The sequence below is a fragment of the Hyalella azteca genome, unplaced genomic scaffold (assembly GCF_000764305.2).
Source record: "Hyalella azteca isolate HAZT.00-mixed unplaced genomic scaffold, Hazt_2.0.2 contig2070, whole genome shotgun sequence".
Lineage (NCBI taxonomy): Eukaryota > Metazoa > Arthropoda > Malacostraca > Amphipoda > Hyalellidae > Hyalella > Hyalella azteca.
In genome coordinates this window covers 46,417-73,268 of record NW_025932358.1, presented here as the reverse complement: position 1 = coordinate 73,268, position 26,852 = coordinate 46,417, and the positions used below count along the sequence as shown (strand labels likewise).

The following is a 26,852-nucleotide window of genomic DNA, read 5'->3' as shown; positions in this document are numbered from 1 at the left end:
CCAAGGTAAGAATACAGCTTCCAAAATGTCCGAAATGTATCGCTGACTGTTCAATTTTACTCCTGAGGGGACAAAAACGAGTGGGGACCTCCCAGTGGCGGTTACCGCGGCCCAAACCATCACGGACATGGGATTTTGAGGTCGTGTTGCTGTTCTGGTTGCCACAGATCCAACCCGACTCCAAACTCTGTCATTTTGACGGTTAACGCTTTGTTCAATGTTAAATTTTTTCTCGTCACTGAACACCAAGTTGGGCAGCGTGCCATCCTCAATGAGATCCAGAATGTGCTGGCATCTTTCGAGCCTCATTCGTTCATGACGGTCTGTCAGTTCATGCCTTGTTTGCATCTTGTAAGGGGAGGTTTTGAGGTCATCTTTGACGACTCTACGCATTGATGTCTGACTGACTCCTGCTTCTGCAGCCAATTTTGCAGCTGAGTGACGAGGGTTTCTCCTCAACTTCTCCCTCGTGTTTTTGACCAATTGTTTTGTTCGGGCACTTCGTTTCCTTCCTTGACCAGGTCGATTGCATGTTTCACCAGTTTCTTTGAATTTATTACCACCTTCCACACAGTTTCACGACGAATTTGGAGCTTTTTTTGCAATGACTGAATTACTCTCGCCCTTTTAATGAAGGGTTACAATTTCATTTCTATCTACTGCCATAAGTAATAGTAAATTTAGACACCTTAGACATCTGCAATATAAAATAGATGAATTAATAGATGATATTAAGCTTCATTATATAAGAAAAGTCTCCTAGGAAACCAATTTATTTTTATATAGCAAACATCCGTTGCCATAAATATGGCGGACCCTGTATAAAAAATTTCCTCGCGTACGGTAACTCATCTGATTAAATATGTACCCTGCTAAAGATGTTTTTTTCCTACGTTTACGGAAATTTACATCATAAAGCAATATATTATTTATATTATTAATTTAGCGTTATCCATTGTTGCTTATTGGTGTACTGGTGTTGTTACTGAATATAGCATTTTGGTTTTTCTATCGGCGCCTGTTGCTTTTACCTTTGTGTGCGAATAGGTTTCACCTATCGTAGCCTATAATTGTCATATCCGTTGCCTAACTATCTGCTTTTCATTTCAGGGCCACAACAGCACTGAAGATATGACCATCGAGGAAAATGTAAGTACCATTTCCACGTTTTGATAGCCTTGTTCTAAGATAATGAAATTTTTAAGCAACTTACTTGGAAGTTAGATAAGTAATAGTAGGTTTGACTTAGTAACCAATAGAAAATTTCTCGTTTTCAATGTTACGCTTCCGTAGAAAACGGCGGATTCTTGTTGGCAGACTCCTCAATACTTTCCCGTGCGTGGAGCTCATATTGCATTCATATTGTGTGATTAATCTGTGTTTGGGCACACGCAACGTTAACTCTGCTTAGATTTCTAATAATTTAACACAAAATTTGACCGCAGGTCAAAACGGTTCCCTTCTACCAATAAAGTTACTCCTTCACTCGTCTGAATCACAAGATTCAAATTGATGTGAGATGAGGTCATGGTTCGACTGAGATGGAAAGCACAATTTTTATTTCGATCGTTACCATTGTTTTACGTTTCATATTACTTTATTTTTAAATTACATTTATTATAAATTTCATTTTTACGTTTATTATGTTTCGCTCATCCTAAAATTTGAGGCTCATATTTGATATTGAAAATCTGCGGTGTAATATTGATCGCATCATGAACACTGCATGGCGATCGATTAATAGCCCTGTGAACTTTATTTAATAACCAGGAACTGAAAAATGGTTACGCCTACCTGCTGTACAGTGGAATTTGGTCAATATTGTGCCAGAAAAGTGAAAATTTTAAACTTGAAACGGCGAACGGGAAAGTTAATAGAAAAATCGGATCTGGAAGGGGAAGTGTATAATGTTCGTTGAAAATTTTTTCATGGAATAAATTGACTTTTTCATTAATTGAATTTATTCATTTACACCATTAATTCATAAAATTCTTTGAATTTGCTCACCTACTTCATACAGTGACTTCATCCATTCATGGAGTTCATGATTTGCTAGTTCATTCACCCACGTGATGTAGATGAAGGAAACGTGCAGGCGCTGTAGCGGAAGTAGCAGTCGCGTCTGAAGCGCGGTGTTGCAACTGCGGCAGGAACTGCTCGGACAGTGTGGTGCTAACTGCTCGGGCAGTTAGGAGCTAATTGCTCGTACAGTTAGGGGTTAACTCTCGGACAGTTAGGGGTTAACTCTCGGACAGTTAGGGGCTAACTGCTCCGGCAGTTAGCGGTTACTTGCTCCGGCAGTTAGAAGTTACCTGCTCCGGCAGTTAGAAGTTACCTGCTCCGGCAGTTAGAGGTTAACTGTTCTGGCAATTAGAGATTAACTGCTCTGGCAGTTAGGGGTTAACCGCTCTTGCAGTTAGAGGTTAACTGCTCCGGAAGTTAAAGGTTAATTGCTGCGGCAGTTAGAGGTTAACTGTTCTGGCAGTTAAAGGCTAACAGCCCGAGCAGTAAACTGCTCGGGCAGAAATGGGCTAACTGCGTAACAACGCGCTTAATGCGTTGCCGTTGCTGCAGTTGTGTTGCTTCTTTCTCGTGTTCCTCTTGTTGATGTGGTGGCCGTTGTGCTCCTGTTATGTTTGCCTCTGTTGTTCCTGTTGATTTTTGCTCCTGTTTTTCCTATTGATTTTTGCTGCTGCATTGTTCCTGTTGACTCTTCCGCTGTTAATTCTGTTCTGTTGTTCTAACATATGCCGTTGCACTACAGTAGCAGACTTAACATTGCTATTGCCAGGGCGGCTGTTGCGTACAGTCGCGCCGCTTTAAAATGTCTTCCCTGCCTCACTTTAGGGCCATGACCCACTTTAATGGGCAACTTTTGACCTACTTTAAACGGGCGCCCTTGACCTAAAAGCCGCCTTGAGCGGGCACCCTTGAGAACCTAACAGCATAAGTTAGTCATTCGTGAGTTGCTCACTTTGTTGGTGCTCATAATAAAACATTAAATAAAAGTATACTTTGATTTAACTGATTAATTAAAATCAAACTTGTTGAGCTCTTTCTCTATAGATGTGTCTGTGTAAGTGGAGTGCCATTTTGTGTCCAGACACACGAGTTCTGTGTAAGTGGAGTGCCATTTTGTGTCCAGACACACGAGTTCTGTGTAAGTGGAGTGCCATGTTGTGTCCAGACTCACGAGTTCTGTGTAAGTGGAGTGCCATTTTGTGTTCGAACTGACTTGACGAGTTCGCCAGACACACGAGTTAATTGAAATTAGACGGCGATTATAATGATGTTTTTTTTTATGCACGTGACTGAGTTTGAACTTGCTATTTTTTAGCTGAAATTTTGGCATAATGACAGCAGTTAATATTCCAATTGGGATAGACAGTGAGAACAGGTTTGTTGGGAGTAAACTGTAAAGCTTTTTCTGGAAAAATGGTAACAACAGAAACTATACCGAACGGTATAGACAATCAGAACCCGTTAGATTCGAGGGTTATTTTCTATTCTTTATATTATAGGTTATATTCTTTACAAGCTTTTCTTGTAACGGTTATGACGGTGATCTAACTGAATGGTACAAAGAACAGGATCAGTTAATTTCGAGGGTAGACCATACATATAACCTTTAAGTACAATGGTTGTAACAACAGTGACTATTTTGAAAGCAGTTATAAGTCGGAGATGCTAAAAATGCAAACACAATTAGGAATGCAAAAAAGGCGCGTGACTCATAAAATGTGACTGGATTATTTGTAAAGTTAATTCGAGTGTCTCGCTTCTCCTGCTAACGAGCTTACCTGAGAGCCTTCACGTGCCCCCAGCGGTGAAGGTCGGGGAGCCCTCACCTTCCCTCGTGACTTCAAAGCACGTGACTTCTTTGCTAGGATTCTTCACTGTACGTAGGCTCTATGAGGGCTTCAGGTCATCTGCATGCTGGCTTCGTGACTTATTTATGTGGGATTCACGTTGTCGACATGTGAACATCATGTCGTCGTCATGTGGGCTTCGTTCATGCTGGTATCATGCTTGCTTCATGTTGGTTTCGTGTTGGCTCATGTCGTCTCCATGTTGACTTCATATTGCCAGCATTTTTAGCGTCATAATAGCATCATGTCATCTTCATGTTGGTTCTAGGTCGGCTTCAAATTATATCCATGTAGGATTTATGTCGTCTCTTTGTTGTCTTCATACAAACTTCCTGTCGTCATGTGTTATATGAATTGAAATATAGAATATCGATATTGTAGTCCTTCTCCAGTCATTTTATTCCTACTAATTAACAATTGTTTATGCAAAGTCTCCAAGCTATAGCCTATTTTTATTGAACAGCTTCTGAATTTTTCCCAAGTTTAATCTTTTTTATTGGAGAATGTATCGAAATTTTCTTCGGTGTTCTTTTCCAAGTTACAAGCTGCTTCTAGGAACTGTTCCCTCGAAGTGATCTTCTGTTCCATCATAGCAGACAATCTCAAGCTGTTCCCTCGAAGTGTTCCTTTGTTCCATCATAGCAGACAATCTCAAGCTGTTTCCAACTCAAGTTGTTCCCGTTACACGCCCGCACAAGTCTGGCAATGTGGGGCAATCGTCCAAGGCTGTTCCGCCGAGTTCACCTTTTCCGTTATTTCGCAACAAGAATCCATGCAATTTTCCGTGCGACATTAGCGCTTCATTGTTANGAGCTATTCATTTAAGTCGCCACTGAGCTATTCATTTAAGTCGCCACTAAGCTATTCATCACATGGAGCTCTCCTTGACACAAATCCATCAACCTTCCTCCAGGTGCGACGCGGAACACGGAATGGGATAACACGCATGCGTGTACTGTGTGACTCGCATGCGTGTACTGCGTGGCACGCATGCGTGTACTGTGTGACTCGCATGCGTTTACTGTGTGACACGCATGCGTGTACTGTGTGGCACGCATGCGTGTACTGTGTGGCACGCATGCATGTACTGTATCCTGTCGTAAGGTGACATGCACGTTTGCGTGTACGGCGGTTGTTAGCTGCAATAAATTATCGCCGACTCTTTAGATACGTTATTTTTTTATTGTTATTGTAATTGAGGTAAATAAGTCCAATCGTTTATACTGCCCAATTAGGCTTCATTGTTACAAACTATAAATTACTGACGGTGATTAACTACTGAAAATAATTATTCAGTATTTGTGATTAGTATGGATAATAAATAATAGTAATGAATATTAAGCTTGCACGTCAGCCTGCACGTCAGCCTGCACGTTCATGGCGCTCTGTTCATGGCTGGCGGGAACATCTTTCTCTCAAGAACCTTGACACAAAAATCAAATATTGAGGCACAAATTAATATATTGTGATAATGACTAGCAATATTACTTATGCGTGCATTAAAAGGTTATTCATGGAGTCGCGAAGGTTTGAAACACTCAAAGAAACGAGTGAGATTTGGTCCAATTGGCAATGCGCTTTTTGCCCTTGTGGGGTCCATCCTGACCCAGTTTGGCCTGACAAAAAGGCGTAACAGTGCTACGTCCGCCTTCAGTTCGTGCTGTGAGTGTGAAAATGGATCACTATTTGGACGATATGACGCATTAATTTTCGTTAATGTAGCTGTGTTGCGGTGCAGCGAGAGTTGCTCGTTCGAGGTTACGTTCGCTGGAAGGCGTGAACCTGCGCCTCGATTGTGCAGTTAACTGCCAGCGCTTGAATTAGGTCACCGAGGTCATAAATAAGAGCTTGAGTCATGAATTCCTGCTGCTCAACAAACTTTCATTTTCACTGCGCGAGTCTCCAGCTGTTGTTGCTGTTTTTGTTTATTTTCTGCACGCCGCAATACCAGCTGTGAGGTTTTTACTATATCAGCACCAGCTGACTTGCCATGTTAGTTGCCTAGCGGCGGCCGTGAGGGGAGGTGTGCGTCGCGGTCGCTCCCGCCCCCTTGACTGGTCGACATATCCTAACTCATTACTTCTGTTACCATGAGTGTTTAATGAAACATGTTAAAACATTCTTAAACGCAGTGATGTAGAAATGATTATATGTAATGATCCCTTCAAGTGTTATTGGTGACATCCTAGTGTGAAGGGTGGGCAGCGTTACAAGCTGCTTGTGTATAATGTATGAGCTGTGTTGTGTGAGACATTCTCTTGTGTTATTCAATGTTTGTGTGGCTCGTGGTCATTTTTAAGACCTTGAGTTAAGTAGTGCGCCAATATAACAATTCAAAGTGATTTCAATTTGTTTAAAGGTAAATTTTTTTACAACACGTCCAGGACCTGAGATATACGAAGAACAATACATGTGTAGCCTGCATATCTTTATTTATTTATTAAACACTATACTTTATTGAAGCCTCGTACTCTTTTTGTTTTGATGATATACTTGACTGACTTTGCAGCCTTGTCTTTGTGTGCGTGTGTAGTTGCGTGTGTATGTGTCTTTGTGTGTGTGTCTTAGTGTGTGTCTTTGTGTGCGTGTGTATGTGTGTGTTTGCGTGCTTGTGTGTGTGTGTGTTCGTGTACGTGTGACCAGCGTATTCGTGCGATTGCTGTGCTGCCTGTACACGCAATTGAAGGTGCAACAGTGAGAGGAAATAGCGGTCACCGCACAGCTGGACTGAATGTGATGTGTGTGGTGTACGGTGTCTGTGCTGTGTTACACTGTACAGTGTCTGTGCTGTGCTACACTATACTGTGCTACACCGTACAATGTCTGAGCTGTGTTACACTGTACGGTGTCTGAGCTGTGCTACACTGTACTGTGCTACACCGTACAATGTCTGAGCTGTGTTACACTGTACTGTGTCTGAGCTGTGCTACACTGTACGGTGCCCGAGCTGTGCTACACTGTACAGTGTCTGTGCTGTGATACACTGTACAGTGTCTGTGCTGTGCTTAACTGTACGGTGTCTGAGTCTTGAGATAGCGAGTTGAATTTTCATGTCTATCTTCCAGTCGAAAGTTTTCACTCCTCCAACACCGAACTAAGTCTAACATTATTGTTGCGGTGCTATAGTGTCCAATTCAATATTTATTATCTTCTATGAAACTATTTTTATTTGAGAGTTTATGTTATCATAAATACAAAGAAGTGTGTAGCTATTATTTATTGATTATACTGTTCGCATTGGATTCATTGCGATCTTTATTCTGCACGCGTCTCACCCGTACTTTAGCTCACAAAACTATGATAGGGTAAACACATTATATTATACGTTATACACATTATATATATACGTTTCTGACAGTGACTTTAGGGTGTTAGCTTCCACCTCCGGGACTTCCGATTTGCACATTTTAGAATCGCTGTACATCTTTAAACTTAGGCCCAGTTTGAATTCAGCTGCTAGCTCCTATCCCCTTGAAATTGTTAATAGATAGTTTTTTTTGCTCCGTCTATTACTTGTAAATTTAGGTTTTTAATTTTGTTCTGTGCTTTCAATGTATTAATTTGTGACTTCTGATTTGTGATTCTAGATTATACGAACTGACGATGGAGCTGGTCTCCGAAACGTTTTCTATAAAGATATGAATTTTTGTGGACTTTTCTTTGCTTTTAAATTCTTAGTTAATTTGCGATTTAAGCAAACAAGTGATATATATTCATTATATCTTATATAGTGATATTTCTATTATATTAAAAAAAACATTTTTATAGTCAATATTGCACACAATATACGAGTATGTAACCGAAACCATAACATGCGTTCGTCGCAATATCATGTCCTGCATTCGCGCTAGTTCCGACGCGTCTTTGATAATAACGTATTATATTGATTGGTGAATAGGTATAACATTAGGCATGCTTTTAATTAATTATTTCATTTATTAATTATTATTATTTTAATGAATTCATATCAAATATAACAATTAATGAATATGTGTATAGGTATACTTCTTGTTTTATTAATATTTAAACATTATTTATTTTATTTCATTTAATTTGGTTTGTTTGCAGCAGTTTTGCTGGCTATGTGGAATTGCTAATCCTTGGCATTGTTCGTTCATTTGTTGGCGTTTGTAGCATTCCCAGGACACGCTGGTGCAGCGCAGCCTTGATATTTCGCCACCCTGTCGCCGGTAGAAGTCTTGGTACAAATTTAACTGATAATATTTTATAGCGATTATAAAGATTATCGGGGCGTACTAAGAGTGCGTCATGCGTCGCGTGCATTTCTCTTCATTTTCATGGAATTCGCTTTGTTGTTTGAATTGTTCCTTAACTTGTAGCCACATGAATTATTCAACACTGGATGCTTAATTAATGCGTCGTTAGTTGCGCGGGATAAACAATTTCTTAGATTTATTCAATCCAGCGGTTGCTGGGGTAGAAATATTCTTGATGATACCGCGTAAATTCGTTTTATCAAATTTCTTTCTTAACCTTGGGGCCGTCGACACGTAGCGTCAGATTTCTCGTCTGTGATTGGTGGGTAGCGCGAAAAACTTTTAGTGATTGGCTGACGGAGTTACAAACTCGTAACTGTTTTTAGTAGTTTGGCCCCTCATAACCAAAATAATTTTAAGGCTACGAGAGGAATACGAGAGAATACAACGTTGTGACAGCGGGATTAATTATAAAAATGCACTGTGCTTCATCAGGTATGTTCAAAATTGTCATCTGCGTTTATTTTTAAGTGTAGAAAAGTATCATTTGCTGTCCAGCCCAATAATTGGAGATGAATTGATGAATTAGGATGAAAAATTGCGTAATTTTGTCTCACGAATTGCAATAATGCGAGAGAACCCCATGGGAGACAGGACAGCCTGCACTCAGAATAATGAATGTGTCATATTGTTCTAATATTGACACTTCTTGCACGTAGCATTGATAAGTCATTTTGCCGGGCCAAACTAGTTCAGGATGACCCATGCACGCAAAGGCAAAAGGTGCATCATCATAAAAGTGACTATGAATGGAACTCTTCTTAATCAAAATATCTACACATTCACGTTCAACATAGACTACCGCTTCAAAGTTTTTAGAAAAATTGAATTCAGAAATTGTCTTCCAAGTCAAAACCAAAATTTGAAATTTCGATTCCAGCCCTCATCGTCTTGCGATGTCTCATAACTACACCAGTAAGAATATAATATGAGGTCCCGGCTAACATATTGTGTAGCCACTATGAAAGCTTATACGGTATGTGTTGTTGCAAGGAGTTTTTTTGCCGTGTGTTTCACTGTCATCTCGTGCTATGAAATCCATATTCCATTAATGTATAATGGTGACATCTCCATTGCGAACATACAGCCAACATGCTTGCTGTGTGTCGAGCACGTCGCCTGTGTATTTGTGTAAGATATATATTCGTGTGACTATACAGCGATCCTCTGTATTCATTGGCATCCTGGTTTATACACGTGTGCGTGCAATTCACTTGAATTGATGTGACACTAGAGTGTTTTATACCTGTGTGAGTTCAATCAATACACTCTAGATTAACTATTCGTAAATCACCACCTCTGTAAACCACCGTGAATCGTCAGCTGTTAATAATCGTAACGTCGGTATTCAAGCCGAAATTAAATAAAATAACATTATGAAGCAATGCATGTATAATAATATAATAATAAATAATAAAATTCCCACATTTGTCGTGGCTCACAGAAGAGTAGTCGTTTCATGTGACGCTCACACGTGGGCGTATTGAACGATACAAACTTAATAATCGTGTGTAGAAATGCCGTGGCGGAAAGGTTTTCAATTGGCGTTATTTTTTAACCTGCAACTTGTATAACCGACGGCTTGTATGCATGCCACGCGATGCCTGCGTGCCATATGCCGCTGTGGCGTGGGTACGTGGGCGTTCCATATGCCGCTGTGGCGTGGGCACGTGGGCGTTCCATATGCCGCTGTGGCGTGGGCACGTGGGCGTACCACTGTCTCTTATACACATCTAGATGTGTATAAGAGACAGGCGTGCTTCTGGCCTTTACTTGCTGGTAAAGCGCTGCGTGCTTCTGGCCTTTACTTGCTGGTAAAGCGCTGCGTGCTTCTGGCCTTTACTTACTGGTAAAGCGCTGCGTGCTTCTGGCCTTTACTTACTTGGAAAGCGCTGCGTGCTTCTGGCCTTCACTTGCTGGTAAAGCGCTTCATGTTTCGATAAATTACTGCCTTAATTTTCGTAGTATAAAGTCTAAGTAATTATTTGCATTTTTACCTTGAAACGGTCATGCATTAATGGGCTACTGGGCTGGACTTTCCGACATTAACTGTGCAATTCGACCCTGTCTCACGGCCTTGTTTTAGCTGCGTGGGAATGAATGAGCTGCATAATGTCATGTTGGGTCAGCTGTGTGTAGGAGGCCATCAGCTGTGTGGAGGTTGTACAGCTGTGTGGAGGCTCTACAGCTGTGTGGAGGTTGCACAGCTGTGTGGAGGCTGTACAGCTGTGTGGAGGTTGTTCAGCTGTGTGGAGGCTGCACAGCTGTGTGGAGGCTCTACAGCTGTGTGGACTGCTAAACGGCTGTGTGGATGCAGCTGACACTTATGCAGGCAGCAGCTCTGACGTCATATTTGTGCCTGCTGTCACCGCGTCCGGAGGCTGCGGGATAATTTTTGCAGTGAAATTAGCGTACGAAACTTGAGGCTTTCTTTGACTTCGTCAGCACTTTCATACCGCTCTTATATCCCATACATGCCTCAAACATACCTCACTCATACCCCACACATACCCCATATATACACTCACACATACCCCACGCATGCCCCATACATACGTCACACATACCCCACACATACCCGATACATGATCCACACATACCCCAAACATGCCCCACACATTTCCCACACATGCCCCACACATTTCCCCGCACATGCCTCACACATTCCCCACACATGCCCACACATAGCCCACACATTTCCCACACATGCCTCACACATGCCCCACACATACCCGATACATGCCCCCACACATACCCCACACATACCCCACACATACCTACACATGCCCCACACATTTCCAACAAATGCCCCACTCATTTCCCAAACATACCCCACACATACCCCACACATTCCATATGCCGCTGTGGCGTGGGCACGTGGGCGTACCATATGCCACTATGGCGTGGGCTCATGGACGCTGGGGGCGGATTCATCGATCGCGTCGGGAGTTGTTGTGCCTTCTCACGTGGCGCTCTTAACCCCCGTTTTTAGTTCAGCTGAACGATATAATGGTTTATCAGTCCGTCTGCCAGACGGTATAGTGATACGTGGCATTGTTTTCGATAAATCTTTAACTTGACTTGAATCTTTATATAAACAATTGAAAGAAATGTCAGAACTTCTGTCAGGTTAACGGCATGCTGTTATACTCTATAAGTAATAAAAATGGTTCAGAACTTTTGTGAGTTTTGTCGGGTTGACAACGTGGTGATTACTATATAAATAATTGACAGAAATGAAAGAACTTGTGTGAGGTTTGCGGTATCGATGAGGTTCTTACGATGCCTGCGAGACAATGGCTGGGAGAAACCCAAGTCTCAGTGAAAGCGTAGCAAGAACTGAAGCTCTTCTTTGTACTGCGATGTTACTGCTGCTTCTTTGCTGCTGTTACTGCTGCTTCTTTCCTGCTGTTACTGCTGCTTCTTTCCTGCCGTTACTGCTGCTTCTTTGCTGCCGTTACTGCTGCTTCTTTCCTGCCGTTACTGCTGCTTCTTTGCTGCCGTTACTGCTGTTTCTTTCCTGCCGTTACTGCTGCTTCTTTCCTGCCGTTACTGCTGCTTCGTTGCTGCCGTTACTGCCGCTTCTGATTGTAACAATATAATCGATGCCATAGAGCAATTACGGGTGCTCATTATACTAATTCTGTAATTGAAAAGAAGTCCTTGTGTCGTCTTACTCTCCGCTCTGATTATTCTAGGAACGGTCAAATCTCTCGTAGTTCGATGATAAATGACTTCTTGATATTTAATGATGAATGACTTCTTGTATGAGTGAAACTTTGCCAAATATATTCAACGATTAATGTCCTTTTTGTATTTAATGATGAATGACTTCTTGCATGGGTGGAACTTTGCGATATATATCCAATGATTAATGACCTCTTTATTTTTAATGATGAATGATTTCTTGTACGAGTGGTACCTTGTTATTAATATTGCCCGCATTGTTGGCTTGCTTCTGTGCCGATATATATAAAGGAAGGGACTTTGTTGCCTCTGCTTCATGGAGAACGAGAACTTTGTTGTCTGCTTCATGAAGTGTTGTAGAGCGAAGTGTTGTAGAGTGCGGCGTTGTAGAGTGAAGTGTTGTAAAGTAAAGTGTTGTAGAATACGGTATTGCAGAGTGTAGTGCCGTAGCGTGAAGGCAACATCCGTTACCATGGCGTGCATAGCGGAGCACGAAGGTCGCCGAGTTGTTCTTGCTTAAACGCTGGGGCGCAGGTCGCTTTTGCCAGGAAATAAAAGTCCAAGGCGCAGCGTGCTTCTGGCCTTTACTTACTGGTAAAGCGCTGCGTGCTTCTGGCCTTTACTTGCTGGTAAAGCGTTGCGTGTTTCTGGCATTTACTTGCTGGTGAAGCGCTGCGTCTGTCTCTTATACACATCTAGATGTGTATAAGAGACAGATGCCGCTGTGTNACACATTTCCCACACATGCCCCACACATTTCCCCGCACATGCCTCACACATTCCCCACACATGCCCACACATAGCCCACACATTTCCCACACATGCCTCACACATGCCCCACACATACCCGATACATGCCCCCACACATACCCCACACATACCCCACACATACCTACACATGCCCCACACATTTCCAACAAATGCCCCACTCATTTCCCAAACATACCCCACACATACCCCACACATACCTACACATGCCCCACACATTTCCAACAAATGCCCCACTCATTTCCCAAACATACCCCACACATACCCCACACATACCTACACATGCCCCACACATTTCCAACAAATGCCCCACTCATTTCCCAAACATACCCCACACATACCCCACACATTCCCCACACATGCCCCACACATTCCCCACACATGCCTCACACATACCCCACACATGCCCCACACATGCCCCACACATTTCCAACACATGCCCCACACATACCCCACACATGCCTCACGCATGCCTCATTGATCAGTTTGCTACAATCTCGATGCAAGTTTTCGCGAAGGATTTTTTTAATTCCCCAGGATTTCCACGAAGAAAAAAATGTTGGCTGCGACTTTTTGCTCCATTTTTTACGTTTCCTTGAGAGTGTAAATTGCACAAGCATGAGAATTTCTCCTAGGGCTTGTGAGTTCTGTACACGCTGCTTGTGTCGTCACTAACGCAGATATTGTGAGTGTTGGTGAGGGTGATTTTGTCTTGAGTTTTGTGAGTGTCGTGGTTACACTCAGAAAAATGAGGGGGACTTTGTATGATTAGCGATGCACTTATTGCCCCCTGTGTGGGTCATCTAGACGCACTTTAGCCCGTTAACCCATTAATTTTTGTAAAAGAATAACGCTTGCATATTTATGACGTTTGATATTTTAGTCAACTCGAGTGACGTTAATTAGGTTCATTAAGGAAATAACGTTGAATATTTATAGATGTGATCTGTTTTGATTAATAAAATTATTCTTATTAGGTTGTTTAAGTCAAAGTGGTTAATGAGGTTAGGCAGGATAATGAGGAGGTAATCAGGACAGCAGGATAAGTTGCAGGACATGTGATGCGGTGGGGGGGGGCGGTGTTGACAGAGGGGGCTCTAACCGCCCCCCTTCCAAATCTGCTGCCCCCTTCACATCAAACGTCTTCATCACCCCCTCCTCTCCTCCTGACGTCAACCACCTCCGTCAAATCCCTCTTCATTCCTTTAATCCTATTCTGCGATATTTCCCCACCCCCACTTTCCCCTGATCAACACCCCTTCCTCTTGTAACTTCTGCTCACTCCTTAAACCTCCTCCCCTTCTCCCCCCCCTCCTCTTCCCCCTCCCCCCCGCTCGGCGTGAATGACCGGAAGTCAGACGCGCAGGTAACGCGACCGCTAATGAGACCCTCCTCTCCCTCCTCTCCCTCACCTCTCCCTCCTCCTTTCGCCTGCCCCCTCCTTTTCTCCTTCCCCCTCCATTCCTTCCCATTATCCCTCCTTTCGCCTGCCCCTCCCCCGTGCCCCCCACGGGGGGCGTCTAGGGCTGCGCTGGAATGTCTCGCCGATAAGGCGGAGTGTTGCTGGAATTACTTAAATTGCGTATCACTTTCTTCCTACACAGGAAAATGAATGCGTCACTTTGTCCAAATACTGACTCGCTAACTGCACGTAGAAATAATACGCTCTTCTTTTGAGTTGAACGGGGTCAGGAAAAAAACGGGGTCAGGAAAAAGTGTATAGCTTTTTTAGTCTCACTTATTTGTATGAGTGTAAGCTCGACTGAACGAGGTGATCATTATTCGTTCCAAATAATGATTCACTTTTTTTACGTGGGTCATTCTTACCCGGTTTGGCTCTGTAGAAGGATACATCAGTGCTACGTCATCACACTGCTCGTGTTGCGTGTAAGAAGGCGCATCACTACTGGGACAATGTGAAGCATTGATTTCCTTGAGTGTGTTGTTGTGGTTGGGAATGAAGCGCGCGTTTTTTTTTTTGGCAGGAACAGACCATCGCTGTGGGAGTCAACCGCCGGATGTCGGGAGGGAAGGGGAAGGGAATGAATGGACAGATGGAAGGGGGTAGGAAGGGAGAGGTAGAGGGGGGGGATGTTAGAATGGGAGAGGTAGAAGGTAGAAATCACAGGTAGGTTAGTGGCTGGTAGCGTCTGCCGCTACAGGCCCGCCCCGTAGCACGTGATGCTGAAATACCGTATGCTTCAGTGGGACGCTGGATATAGTGCGTGCTAGTGCTTCTAGTGCTGCTAGTGCTTCTAGTGCTTCTAGTGCGTGCTAGTGCTTCTAGTGTGTGCTAGTGCTTCTAGTGCGTGCTAGTGCTTCTAGCTGTCTCTTATACACATCTAGATGTGTATAAGAGACAGCGTGTGTACCGTGCTGTCGTGTGTACCGTGCTGTCGTGTGTTCCGTGCTATCGTTGTGCTTTTTAGACCTTATCACGACTGCCCCGCTGTTAAAAGCTGTGTCCGTGAGTAAGAAAGTCTGTCACAAGTTGGACAACATAACATTCATTGTTCAGGGTGCCCCATGTTTGCTGCTATTAAACCTCTGAGATAAAATGACAAATAGCTAGCGATTTTCAGTAACTAGCTTGCCTGAAGTCACTCCAAGCTACACTCAGAAAAATAAATCTGTCATTTTCTCCAGAAAGTGACACACTTCTTACTCACAACGCTAAATTCATTCACTGTTCCCAAGTTCTTTAATTACTTTCAAAGAAAATAACTACTAACCCACGTGATTGCCACATTCACTGCAGACACGCGCAGGATTGCAACACGTCTAGCAATCGCATGTGATTGCAAGATTGCCGCGCTTTGGTGTAACAATGAAGCGCTCAGCGACGTTGCTTTAGGTCCCACGACGTTGAACGCATCGAGAAACAATGGAAAAACGTACAGACAAAGCAAGTCTTACGTCGATCTCGACGGTCATTTTTATCCTTTGTGTAGCTAAACCCTTAACAATAGATCAATTTTGAGGCGTCCTGTGGATTGACATGCTTGACAAACGTTGCGTTCAGCAAACGTCACGCTTGACAACGCTGCGCTTAGCGAACGTCACGCTCGACAAACGTTGAGCTTTGCAAACGTCACGCTTGACAAACTTTGCGCTTAGCGAACGTCACGCTTGACAAACGTTGCGCTCAGCAAACGACACGCTTAACAAACGCTGCGCTTAGCGAACTTCACGCTTGACAATCGTTGCGCTTAGCGAACGTCACGCTTGACAATCGCTGCGCTTAGCGAACGTCGTGCTGGGCCTGTCGTCCTCAATTCTTCTTCGTCTGTATAAGTTCTATTGTATGTATATTTTGATATTTGTATTTGTGTGCATTTGTATATTTCTATTCTCGCTTTTATTCTTGCGCGCCGATGCTCAATTATCTGACCGTTATATTCTTATAATTATCTACTTCTCGTATCTTAATACAATTTAAATATGAATTGTACCTACATCGAGGCCTATTCTTCTAGACTACTTTAATTTAGTGTCCAAAACCATTCGCAACGACTGGTATAGGTTTTTCAAATGACCTCCGTTGCTTACCCGCCAGGCGAATAACGTTGGAACAACGTTTATTACGATCAGAATACGTTGAAACAACGTTTAATCTACGTTGATTATCCGACGTCAGATGCCCTTGGGGATGCGTTTTCCCGGACGCCGCGATGTTGCGTTTTTTATACCATGCACGCATGAGGAGGGAAAATCCCCTCATGCCTTGATCCCTCTTTTCCCAAGCCTTGATTCCTCTTTTCTCCAACCCTCGATCCCTCCTCCTCCCCCCAAACCTTGATCCCGCCTTCCTCCTCAAGCTTCGATCCCTCCTTCCCCGCAAGATTTGGTTCCCCCTTCCCACTAGTCTTGATTTCCCCTTCCCCCAAGGCTTGATCCCTCCTTCCCCCAAGGCTTGATCAGCCCTGACAAAAATAATCTGTGCAGCACTAAAAGAAAAGCACGAGACTTTGTCCAAATAGGAATGTATTTTGATCGCGTGTAGTTCATTCTGACACATTTTGACTCGACAAAAGGGTGTATCAGTGCTACGAGCAGAAAGTGTTGTTATTGGGACCACATGATCTAGGTATTAATTCTTCTGACTGTGTGGAGTGTGATGGATGTATTCGCACCTTTACTTTGATGTACAAGTGTCCTGCCTGAAAATTTGATGCATAAGTGTCCTACATGAACACTTTGAAGTGATGATATGACCAGACTACCCTACGGGGTTTGGTTGTAGTGGCGACCTACATGAGGCCGTCGGCTTAACCATGCGGGTGCCCGCATTAGCTGAGAAAAGAATTGGTCCAAATACTGACAAACTTTCCGCACGTAGCACTAATTAATACGTCCTTTAGCCTGGACCAACTGGGTCGGGATGTCCTAAATAAGCGCAAAAAGTGTTTCACTATTAGGAAAAATCTCTCGTATCTCTGAGTGTACCCTCTCTGTGAGTGTTCGGCCTTGCAATTCTATAGATCACTTCCGTGTTCTAATTTAGCGCTGCGCACTACAGGGCGTCCGTTCGAATTTTGCCTTGAATATTCAGGATTAACTGGAGGATGACGCACTTCAGGTGCCGTTACTTAATTGGGATCGAAAGGAATGAATAAATTGGAGCTCTTCGGAATGAATAAATTGCGTTTTTTTACTTTACTTTTAACATTTGCTAACAGAAAACTTGTGCACGGTCTTTAATAACGTATCTAATCCCACAGATATTTGTTCCTGGTAAATTGCGTGGTCCACGCAGACTCAGTGGTAATCTTGAGAATAGTTCCCCTGTTTTTCTTTTATTGTAAGCAGCAGTGAATTAAGGATTCATCTATTGTAAACAGCAGTGGAGGATTCAGCTACTGTGAACTGCAGTGAAGGATTTACCAATCGTCTTATTAATCACCATTACTGCCAAGAATTAAGTCAACGAACAGTACGTCCAGTTTTTTTTATAGAAGAAAAAAACAAGTATAAACGCTCTCAATATTAACAATTTTTGAGCCTAAATTTTTTACAACAAAAGATAAGAATAAACAGGATCTCAAATTTCGATTTTGAGTGTGGAAAATGTGCACGAATTTTGCGCAATTATGTTAGGAGACGCTCTTACCAAGGCCGCCTGGGCCTTCAAAGAAGTTTCTCGAGCCATACTGGGCTCCCCCGACGACTCCCGTTGGTCCAACCCCACCGACATGGCGGGTCTCAAAGGGGCGCTGTGTCCTGTGCTGCTGCCGACATCGCGAGCTACCGATGATGACGGCGGAATCGATCCAAGATACCTTAGTGAAAAGTACCAACCTTCATCGGTATCTTCCCGGTCCAAGCGAGGCTCTAGGAAACTACGCAAGTCCCGGTCCTCTGACTGTCTTGAACCGAGGTCACGATACTCAAGGGAGGAATATACCGTCGAAATTGACCCTAAGAACGTGATTGTGAAGGGACCGACCCAGACTAGTCGTTTAGGAGCTGAAGTAGTAACTGTGACAGATGGTGTTCCTGTAGAAGACCTACAACCCGACACTTTCAACTCCGGTGACAAGATCTACCCAAGTACTGTGTGCCAGAGGTTGGTGACAGTGACAACACCCGATCATCTGTCGAATTCCCTGCGACTTTGCCACAGCAGTGATGGTGACAGCGGTTTGGTCTCGTGCACCGATAGTGAAAACTACAGGACTGGCAGCGGGCAAGGTTTAGCAGCGGTCCATGGTGACATCAACCTCAACCCAAACGAAGTTTATTCCAGGAGGGGAAACTATGCAGACACCGTTTCTTCTGGTTTCTCGCAGTCTTCCCACCCCAATGGTTACCCCGGAACGCCCTCACCGTTCGAATCTCCGCCTCGAATGGACTCGGGTGACCACGATGTCGAAACGGCAGCTCTACCTTATTGTTCTAGACCTCCAGTTCCTTTTAGGCCAGTTTACCAAGACGAAATAGGTGATCCTGTTTTAGCACAGTCCCGTACCCCTGTAGCGTATGACGTATCCTCCCCTAACACACCACACGCAACTCCCCCGTGGGTGTTCACTAAGCGGGACGACATATCCTACATGCCGAGGCGGTTTGCCTTACCTTCTGAACCCGTAGAATTCAACGTGTTCATGGACTCTCACAATATCCTCAAAGATCCCTCTGATAAGCGATCGCCTCGACTCAGTGATCCTTGCAACCCTTATGAAGAAGTAAGCGTCACGGATAATCCTGCTGATCCTTTAGGTCACGTCGAAGATTACCATTATCCTCCTAGTGTCACTGAGACCCCAAGGTTCCAACAACATGCCTACCAAACATCTAAAAAATTCCACTTTAATTCTGTGCAAAAAAGTGCCAAGAAAGCAACCAACTCCCCGCGCAGTGCCTTCGTTTTCAAATCTCGCGTAAGTACATTGTATATCTGAAAATATTCACTAACTAATTATAATTATTATTGAAATTCCTCTGAGTGATTTCGGCGGATTTTCGTGAGCCTTTGAATCGGTAGTAGATCGCGAGCATAAAAACGGAAAGGGTTTTCAGGTTTTATTTTCAGTGCAAATTATCTTTGTAACCAAATAATATATACAGTTATTAACACGTTTCATGTTCGACTACTACATTTTTCTACCACGTTGGAGTCTGCTACTTCCTGGTCGTTAATAATATTGATAAGAGTAATATCTTTATATACGAAACCAGCAGCTTTGTGCTCCTTAATTGTAATATCATGAACAACGTATTGTCCTCGTCAGTGTGTCTCCTCAAGAGAGTGCATTACAACCTCTATCAATGAAGTACCTTAATAATGCTTTAATATCGTATATATTATAGCGTAAATTACTTGTATATAATAGCGCAGAATAGCGTACATTTATAATATCCTAAATATCATAAATATAATAGCATATAAAGGGCTTATTTATACGAGGAACTGGAAGGGTTTTCCCCGCCCGCTTCGATGACGTCAGCAATTCCCCTAATACGGGAGTTGTTCTATGGCCAGCCCTATTATCCGGTGGGCCGTGTGTGGTGCATACGAAGTGCCGGGAATGCCGAGTGGGCCGTATTTGAACACTAGGCCCCATTTATTGTTTTGAGTGCACGAATGAGCCTTCTACCCGATGAGATCGTCGAGATTAGTAGAACTTTTCTGTTTATTTTTTACTTTTTCCGTTTTTCTTTGTCTCATTGTCTGTGTTGTGTGGCCTAACAAGAACAAGTCTTTGCTTGGCCATACCCTGCACTGTGAAGAATGAATGTGTTATTTTGTCCGAATAGTGACGCCCATTCGTACCCACAGCAAGAGCAGAGCTTCAGTAGTACTGATTCTCTTTATTTCTCGAGCCAAACTGGGACAGAATGCAGGCTTCATACATGCAACAAATGGGTAACAAATGTATCGTTATTTTAACATTGCCTCCCTCATTTTTCCTAGTGGATACCGAGAATTCTGCGTGGTCTCTGACCAAATTTTGCCTATTAAAAAGACGTATCGATGCTACACGTAGAAACTGTGTCACAATTTGGACAATTCCACCCATTAAATTTGCTGAGCATAAGCTTATCGAATAAAACACAGGTTCTTTACTTCAATTAAAACGTAAGCAGTCTTATGCAAGTCATTTTTACTTGCTTGTCCAGACTTTCTTGATGTCTTCAGACTTTTTTTCGGGCTGGGAAAATCGCTTTGTATTTACTTCGCCCTGATTAAATTTTGAAATTTTTTTCAATGAATTGCAAACTAAATTTTTTTTGAGCTTCCGAAATTCAAGGTCACTGCTTTCAATTTGGATAACCTTGATAATTTACAACGTTAATAAAGAAATTATTATTGAATTTCGTTCTAGATAATTTCTTAGCGCGATACATTTGCATGTCTGCAGGCCTTGAGCTTCAGCCACACAAACCAGACAGATTTCATCTGCACAACCACGGCGTTTTTTTTATACCATTGCGTTCAAGGTCCAACAGGCTCCTTTAATGCTGCTGAACGCCAGCGTTCTATTACTGGAGTTCTAAGTTTCGCGTTATACGTTTTACGACTTGATTTCTAAGTTTCGCGTTATACATTTTACGACCTGAGTTTTAATTTTCGCGTTATACGTTTTACGACTTGTGTTCTAAGTTTCGCGTTATACGTTTTACGACTTGAGTTCTAGGTTTCGCATTATACGTTTTACGACTTGAGGTCTAAGTTTCGCGTACGTTTTGCGACTTGAGTTCTAAGTCTCGCGTTCTACGTTTTACGACTTGAGTTCTAAGTTTCTAAGTTCTATTCTTAATGATGGTCTGTAAACACGTATTATTCATCATATGCACCGGAAACAAAGAATAATAACTATAAGTAATTATATTTTGGAAAGAATAACCATCACCAGAATACTGATTATTTCTTGAAGGTTAATGAGGGTATTTTGAAGAATAACAATTCTTCGTTGAAGAGGAGCAATGTTTTTCTGCTGGTTATTCAGCATTCTTTCTAAGTATAACAAGGCTGTTGAATGGTGACAATTGTTTGTCGAAGGCTAACCAGTGTAAGTAATATTAACAAGTGTCTTTGTGATTCACAAGTTTGTGTTTGAAGGACAACAAGTGTTCGCTATGAGGTCAAAGGCAGTCGCCAACACTATGTATAGCAACCTTGATGTTAGTACATAATAACCCCAAACCTTTTCTGGCTGTACGTCCTTGAGCTGCGGTTTGTAAAAGCGGAACTTTGTGCGCCGAGGTTCCGGTTCATGTTTGAGCTCGTCGTCACTTCCGCCTTGAACCGAAGAACATCCCAGGAAATACTCAACGTTAAAACAACGATTATTCGACGTAAATTCGATCTTTAATAAACGTTGATTAAACGTTATGTATCTGGTGGGAGGTTGCGATTTACAGTGGGGGGAAATAAATATTCGTACACTTGAAAAATCGTATTTTAATGTATGTAAGTACACAAACTTAACAGGAAAAGTGATTTAAATTATGTATAATTTAAATCACTTTTCCTGTTAAGTTTGTGTACTTACATACATTAAAATACGATTTTTCAAGTGTACGAATATTTATTTCCCCCAACTGTATGTCCGAGCGCATCGTTGCTCCCGCCAATGATATTCTGGTGTTCAAATTATGAAGCAATTTTTGTAATAGGTTATTTTGGTGTTGAAAATTTCTTTGATAATACGCCACGCTGATCTAATGTTTGAGTATTTCTATTGATGTTTTTGCGTTCTATGTTTAATGTTATGTGCCTTGAGAGTCATACCCGTCTACTTCTCTACCATCTACCATTGTACCTCTCTAACTACCTTGATAGTACCCATCTTCTCTACCGTCACAAACTGGGTTGCTGGTCGCGGTAACGGAATTTCATGGGTACATTTTGTACCTCAACTGAAGTTTTTTAGTGGTTTATCATAAGACGGCTATTATATTATATTATACATTAAATACTTTTTCTAACCGATAAAATTTATACTCGCCGCTACGTTTCTTGCTCAACGAGCCCTTACGCTCTTACATACTCTCACTATCATGTTGTAAAAAAGAGCCTACCCTATCATGCTTTAAAATTCCTGCTCCAATTTTGCCCCAACTACCATGCCCAACTACCATGCCCCAACTATCATGCCCTACCATGCCCCAACTACCATGCCCAACTACCATGCCCCAACTACCATGCCCCAACCATCACACCCTAACGACCATGCCCCAACTATCATGCCCCAACCATCACACCCTAACTACCATGCCCCACCATGCCCCAACTACCATTCCCCAATCATCGCACCCCAACCACCATGTCCTAACGACCATGTCCTACCACACCCTAACTACCCTCTACCCTCACCAGGAGGACGACGACGAGTCACACGAGTACAACGTGACGGACGTGGTGCCGGAGGGGCACGACAAGGCAGCTCCCAGTCAGTTCGACCTCCTCAAGGTGCTGGGCCAGGGCTCCTTTGGCAAGGTAATTACTGATTCTTTTTTTCTTATATTGCTATTTATACTCCCGGCATGGGTTATTATTACTCATATTATGAGTTTTTATTAATCTTAGTATGGGTTATTATTACTCATATTTCGGTTATTATTAATCCCAGTATGGGTTATTATTACTCATATTATGGATTATTATTACTTATATTATGAGTTATTATTCGTCATTCTATGGGTTATTAATACTTATATTATGGGTTAATTATTCCTCTTATTATGGTTAATATTACTTTCATTATGGATCATTGTACTTATCCAGAGTGACCCCCAAAAAAAGTTGGTAAAAGTAAAGGCTTATAACTCGAAAAGTATTAAACTTAGAAAGATGAAATAAAAACCACATGAAAGAGTATAACTTCCAGTTTTATTCAGATTACAATAAATGTTCAAAATGAACTCCTCGCTGTTGAATACACAGCTCAATACGTTTATCAAAATTTGCAGTTACTGCAGACAAGGTATCCTGGTCAAGAAGAGCGAGAGTTTAATTTTAGATCATTCTTTAGAATGCGCCTTGCAGATTCTCTTTTTAATCCTGTTTCAGCTGCAAGTTTCCTCAAACTTTGACTAGATTCATTAATTCTTTCTTCAATCATGGCAATGTTTTCTTCTGATCTTGCAGTTCTTTGCCGTCCAGGATGACCTTTGTTTTGATTCAGGATCGTTATTTTATCTTTTTACTAACGTATCTAGTTCTTGATTGTGTTGAGACTAACTTCTTGTCTGTATTTGGTGGAATAACCTCTCTTTATTTTGGTTGGTGAAGTTTTCAGGTAAAATTGTTCGACAATGAAAACTCGTTGCTCAGAATTTAGCTGCATTATAGGGGGAATCTTGATCTTAAAGAAATAATGAGTTTTAACTATGAAATATATAGAGAACTTTGGTAGCGTGGATACCAAATAAAACTTAAAGATATACTCTTTAAGTTAAAAAAATGTACTTTTTTAGTTAAAAGCCTTTACTTTTAACAACTTTTTTTGGGTCACCCTGTCGGAAGTAATAATAGCCAGTTATAGTGATGTTACTTGTTTTGATATAGACTGATACTTATTTTAAAAATAATAGTATTTTATTAATATCGAGTAATATTTATATTGATATTGAATATTGATTGATACGTATTTGTTGATATTAAGTGATGCTAATATCTTGTCCCGCAATGTATTATTCGTCTTTGTGTTGCAGGTGTTTTTGGTGCGCAAGATCACAGGTCCCGACAAAGGCACCCTCTACGCCATGAAGGTCCTCAAGAAAGCCACTCTCAAAGGTGAGTCTTTGGTCACAAGTGAGTCTTGGTTCTGAGGTGAGTCTTTGGCCAAAAGTGAGTCTGGGCCCAAAGGTGAGTCTTTGGACAGAAGTGAGTCTTGGTTCAGAGGTGAGTCTTTGGCCAAACAAAAGTGACTCAGGGTCAAAGGTAATTTTTTCCATTTAGTGTTCACACATTTTTGTTTATTCTCTGCAACAATTCTACAATTCTCTTTATTCTTTCTCAACACTCAATCATACACGAAATACTGGACGCTTTACCCGCGTAACTGTTTATCAAGAAGTGACCCGTGACCGTAACTGTACCCTCACTCCCGCGTGTCCTCGCCACTCGCCACTGTACCCTCACTCCCCCATGTCCCCCGTGCCTGACCCGCATGTCCCCCGCAGTACGGGACCGGCAGCGCACCAAGATGGAGCGGGACATCCTAGCGGAGGTGCGGCACCCGTTCGTGGTGAGCCTTCACTACGCCTTCCAGACCGAGGGCAAACTCTACCTCATCCTGGACTTCCTGAGGGGCGGCGACCTCTTCACGCGCCTGTCCAAGGAGGTGCTTTGACGTCTACTTAGTTTGTAGTGCGCTAAGCAGTACTAAAGAAGTGGTTTACTATTAGTTTTTCTGCGCTAAATATGCTCTCAATGTATAATATTGAACTATAGATAATATACATATACTCTATTCCGCTGATCTATCTGTACTTTTTAGTATCTCATGACTTGGTCACACCTGCAGCTGTCCACCCACCCCTGATGCCCCCCAGTCCCCCATAATCCCCCTCCGTCCCCCAGATCATGTTCACGGAGGACGACGTTAAGTTTTACCTCGCGGAGCTGGCGCTCGCCCTCAGCCACCTGCACAAGCTCGGCATCATCTACCGGGACCTCAAACCTGAGAAGTGAGTCATCAACACAAGTGGGTCATCACGGGAAGTGGGTCACTCCGGTCCCCAGTGGGACCATTAGTGTCAACTTAGAACCTCGTGTCAATACGGGACCGTTTAATATGTCACATTGGGACTTTTTCCTTCTTTTTGGGACCTCTAGCTTTTTTCGGGACCTTTGGTCACTAATGTTGCTATGTTTCATATTTTACTTATTTGCTTATTCATTCGGTACTCTATATATTTGTCTGTTTATTACTGTAAACCCCCTTCTTCCTGCACTATATTACTGGCCACTGAAGGGTTACTTGACTGTTACTTGCCTGTCATCCCGCAGTATTTTGTTGGACGCTGAAGGCCACATTTCGCTCACGGACTTCGGTCTGTGCAAGGAGTCGCTGGCGGGGGAGAAAGCCTTCAGCTTCTGTGGCACCGTCGAGTACATGGCGCCCGAGGTGGTCAACCGCAAGGGCCATAACACCGCCGCCGACTGGTGGTCCTTCGGTGTCCTCCTGGTGCGTCCTTTGATCATCCCTGTGTGTTCTCTGGCCTCCATAGTGGCCTACCCAAAAAGTAGTGTTCTTCCTAGTGTGCTCCCTAGTGTATTAATTGGCCTATCTAAAGTGTAGTGTCCTTAGTGTGTCCATTGGCCATCCTAGTGATGAAAGATAACAACACGGACTCGTGCAGTTATATTCAATTTGTCATGAAAATATTGATTATAATTAAGAAATGAAATTATAGACAAAAACTTACAAGCAAGACCTGTTGTGTGCAGTTCGTAAGAATTGTCATGAAGAGAAATATTGAATTAAAATAGTAAATGAATACAAATGAAAAACGAATACAAGCTTTAATTAGAAGCATAATTAAATTATTGAACGTGTTGTGTGCAGTTTGAGATGCTGACAGGAGCGCTGCCGTTCCAAGGGAACAACCGCAAAGAGACGATGAACCTCATCCTTAAGGCCAAGCTCGGCATGCCGCCGTACCTGAGCGCCGAGGCGCAGAGCCTCCTTAGGTGCCTCTTCAAGCGCAACGCAGCCAACCGCCTAGGCGCCGGTGGGTGGTGTTGTGAGACCTCAAATAGAACCTCCATGATCCTTACAGGCTCGTGGAGAGGGAGGCGTGGAGAGCCTCAAGCCACCACCCACTCACCCCACTCACCTCTCAGCTCCCCACTCAGCTCCTTGTCTCCCACTCACTTCCTTGCTCCCCAGTGACCCCCTTGCCCCCCACTGACCCCCTTGTCTCCCACTGACCCCTTTGCCCCCACAGGTCCCGGGGGCGTGGAGAGCCTCAAGCAGCACGCCTTCTTCGCCCCCATAGACTTCGAGCGTCTGTACAACAAGGAGCTCACGCCGCCCTTCCGCCCCGCCGTCAGCAGAGCCGACGACACATTCTACTTCGACTCCGAGTTTACCGCCCGCACCCCCAGAGGTAGGGAACTTGATGGTATCCCCAGAGGTAGGGAACTTGATGGTACCCCCAGAGGTAGGGAACTTGATGGCACCCCCAGAGGTACCTGAGCTACCTTCCGTGCCTGAAGTACCAGAGGTTCTGAGTTCTGGCCAGCGTGTGAGAGTAGTGTGTGTTATGTCGACAATATTATAGGAACACCACTTGTCGACCATGTCACTTATCTACCGTGGCTCCTATCTACCGTGTCATTTATCTAGCTTGTCATATGTCCACTATGTCACTAGTGCACCTAGTAAAAAACCGACCCCCCAGGTCGGTGTGTTACTAGTCCTTTCCTTTTCGTTGGTCGGTGTTATACCCGGCCACGACTAGTCCACCAGCCTTTTTTTAACTTGCTTATTTCCTTGCGTGTTTACAAGTGGAAGTTTGATTGTCTTTTGAGACGAGACACATGTGCCATCCTTCACCCTCTCCCCTCCCATCTTATCCCCCTAACGTCCCCTCCCTCCCCTAGATTCTCCAGGAGTGCCGGCCTCCGCCAACGCGCACCAGCTCTTCCGTGGCTTCAGTTACGTCGCCCCACTCGCTGAGGAATCTGATGACGTCCTGGACGCCCTGCCTCCCCACCCACCCCAGCCCCACGACCTGCACACCCGCCTCAATAAGGTCAGCCCCAACACTCTTCCCAACTTGATGGCCCCAAGAT

The 26,852-nt window shown here is 43.2% G+C and overlaps 1 protein-coding gene across 1 annotated transcript in view; it reads left to right on the top strand.

The window, feature by feature from the left end:
• The first annotated feature begins 17,580 nt into the window (after positions 1-17,580).
• LOC108664486 (ribosomal protein S6 kinase alpha-1) overlaps positions 17,581-26,852 on the top strand; it is a 32,445-nt gene continuing 23,173 nt past the window's right edge. Inside the window, exons 1-9 of the mRNA XM_018151081.2 lie at positions 17,581-18,981; positions 22,425-22,544; positions 23,762-23,843; positions 24,233-24,393; positions 24,633-24,739; positions 25,062-25,239; positions 25,621-25,786; positions 26,003-26,164; positions 26,661-26,812. Coding sequence (XP_018006570.2) covers positions 17,692-18,981; positions 22,425-22,544; positions 23,762-23,843; positions 24,233-24,393; positions 24,633-24,739; positions 25,062-25,239; positions 25,621-25,786; positions 26,003-26,164; positions 26,661-26,812 — 2,418 coding nt within the window. The 5' untranslated portion in view covers positions 17,581-17,691. The remainder of the gene's footprint in view (positions 18,982-22,424; positions 22,545-23,761; positions 23,844-24,232; positions 24,394-24,632; positions 24,740-25,061; positions 25,240-25,620; positions 25,787-26,002; positions 26,165-26,660; positions 26,813-26,852) is intronic.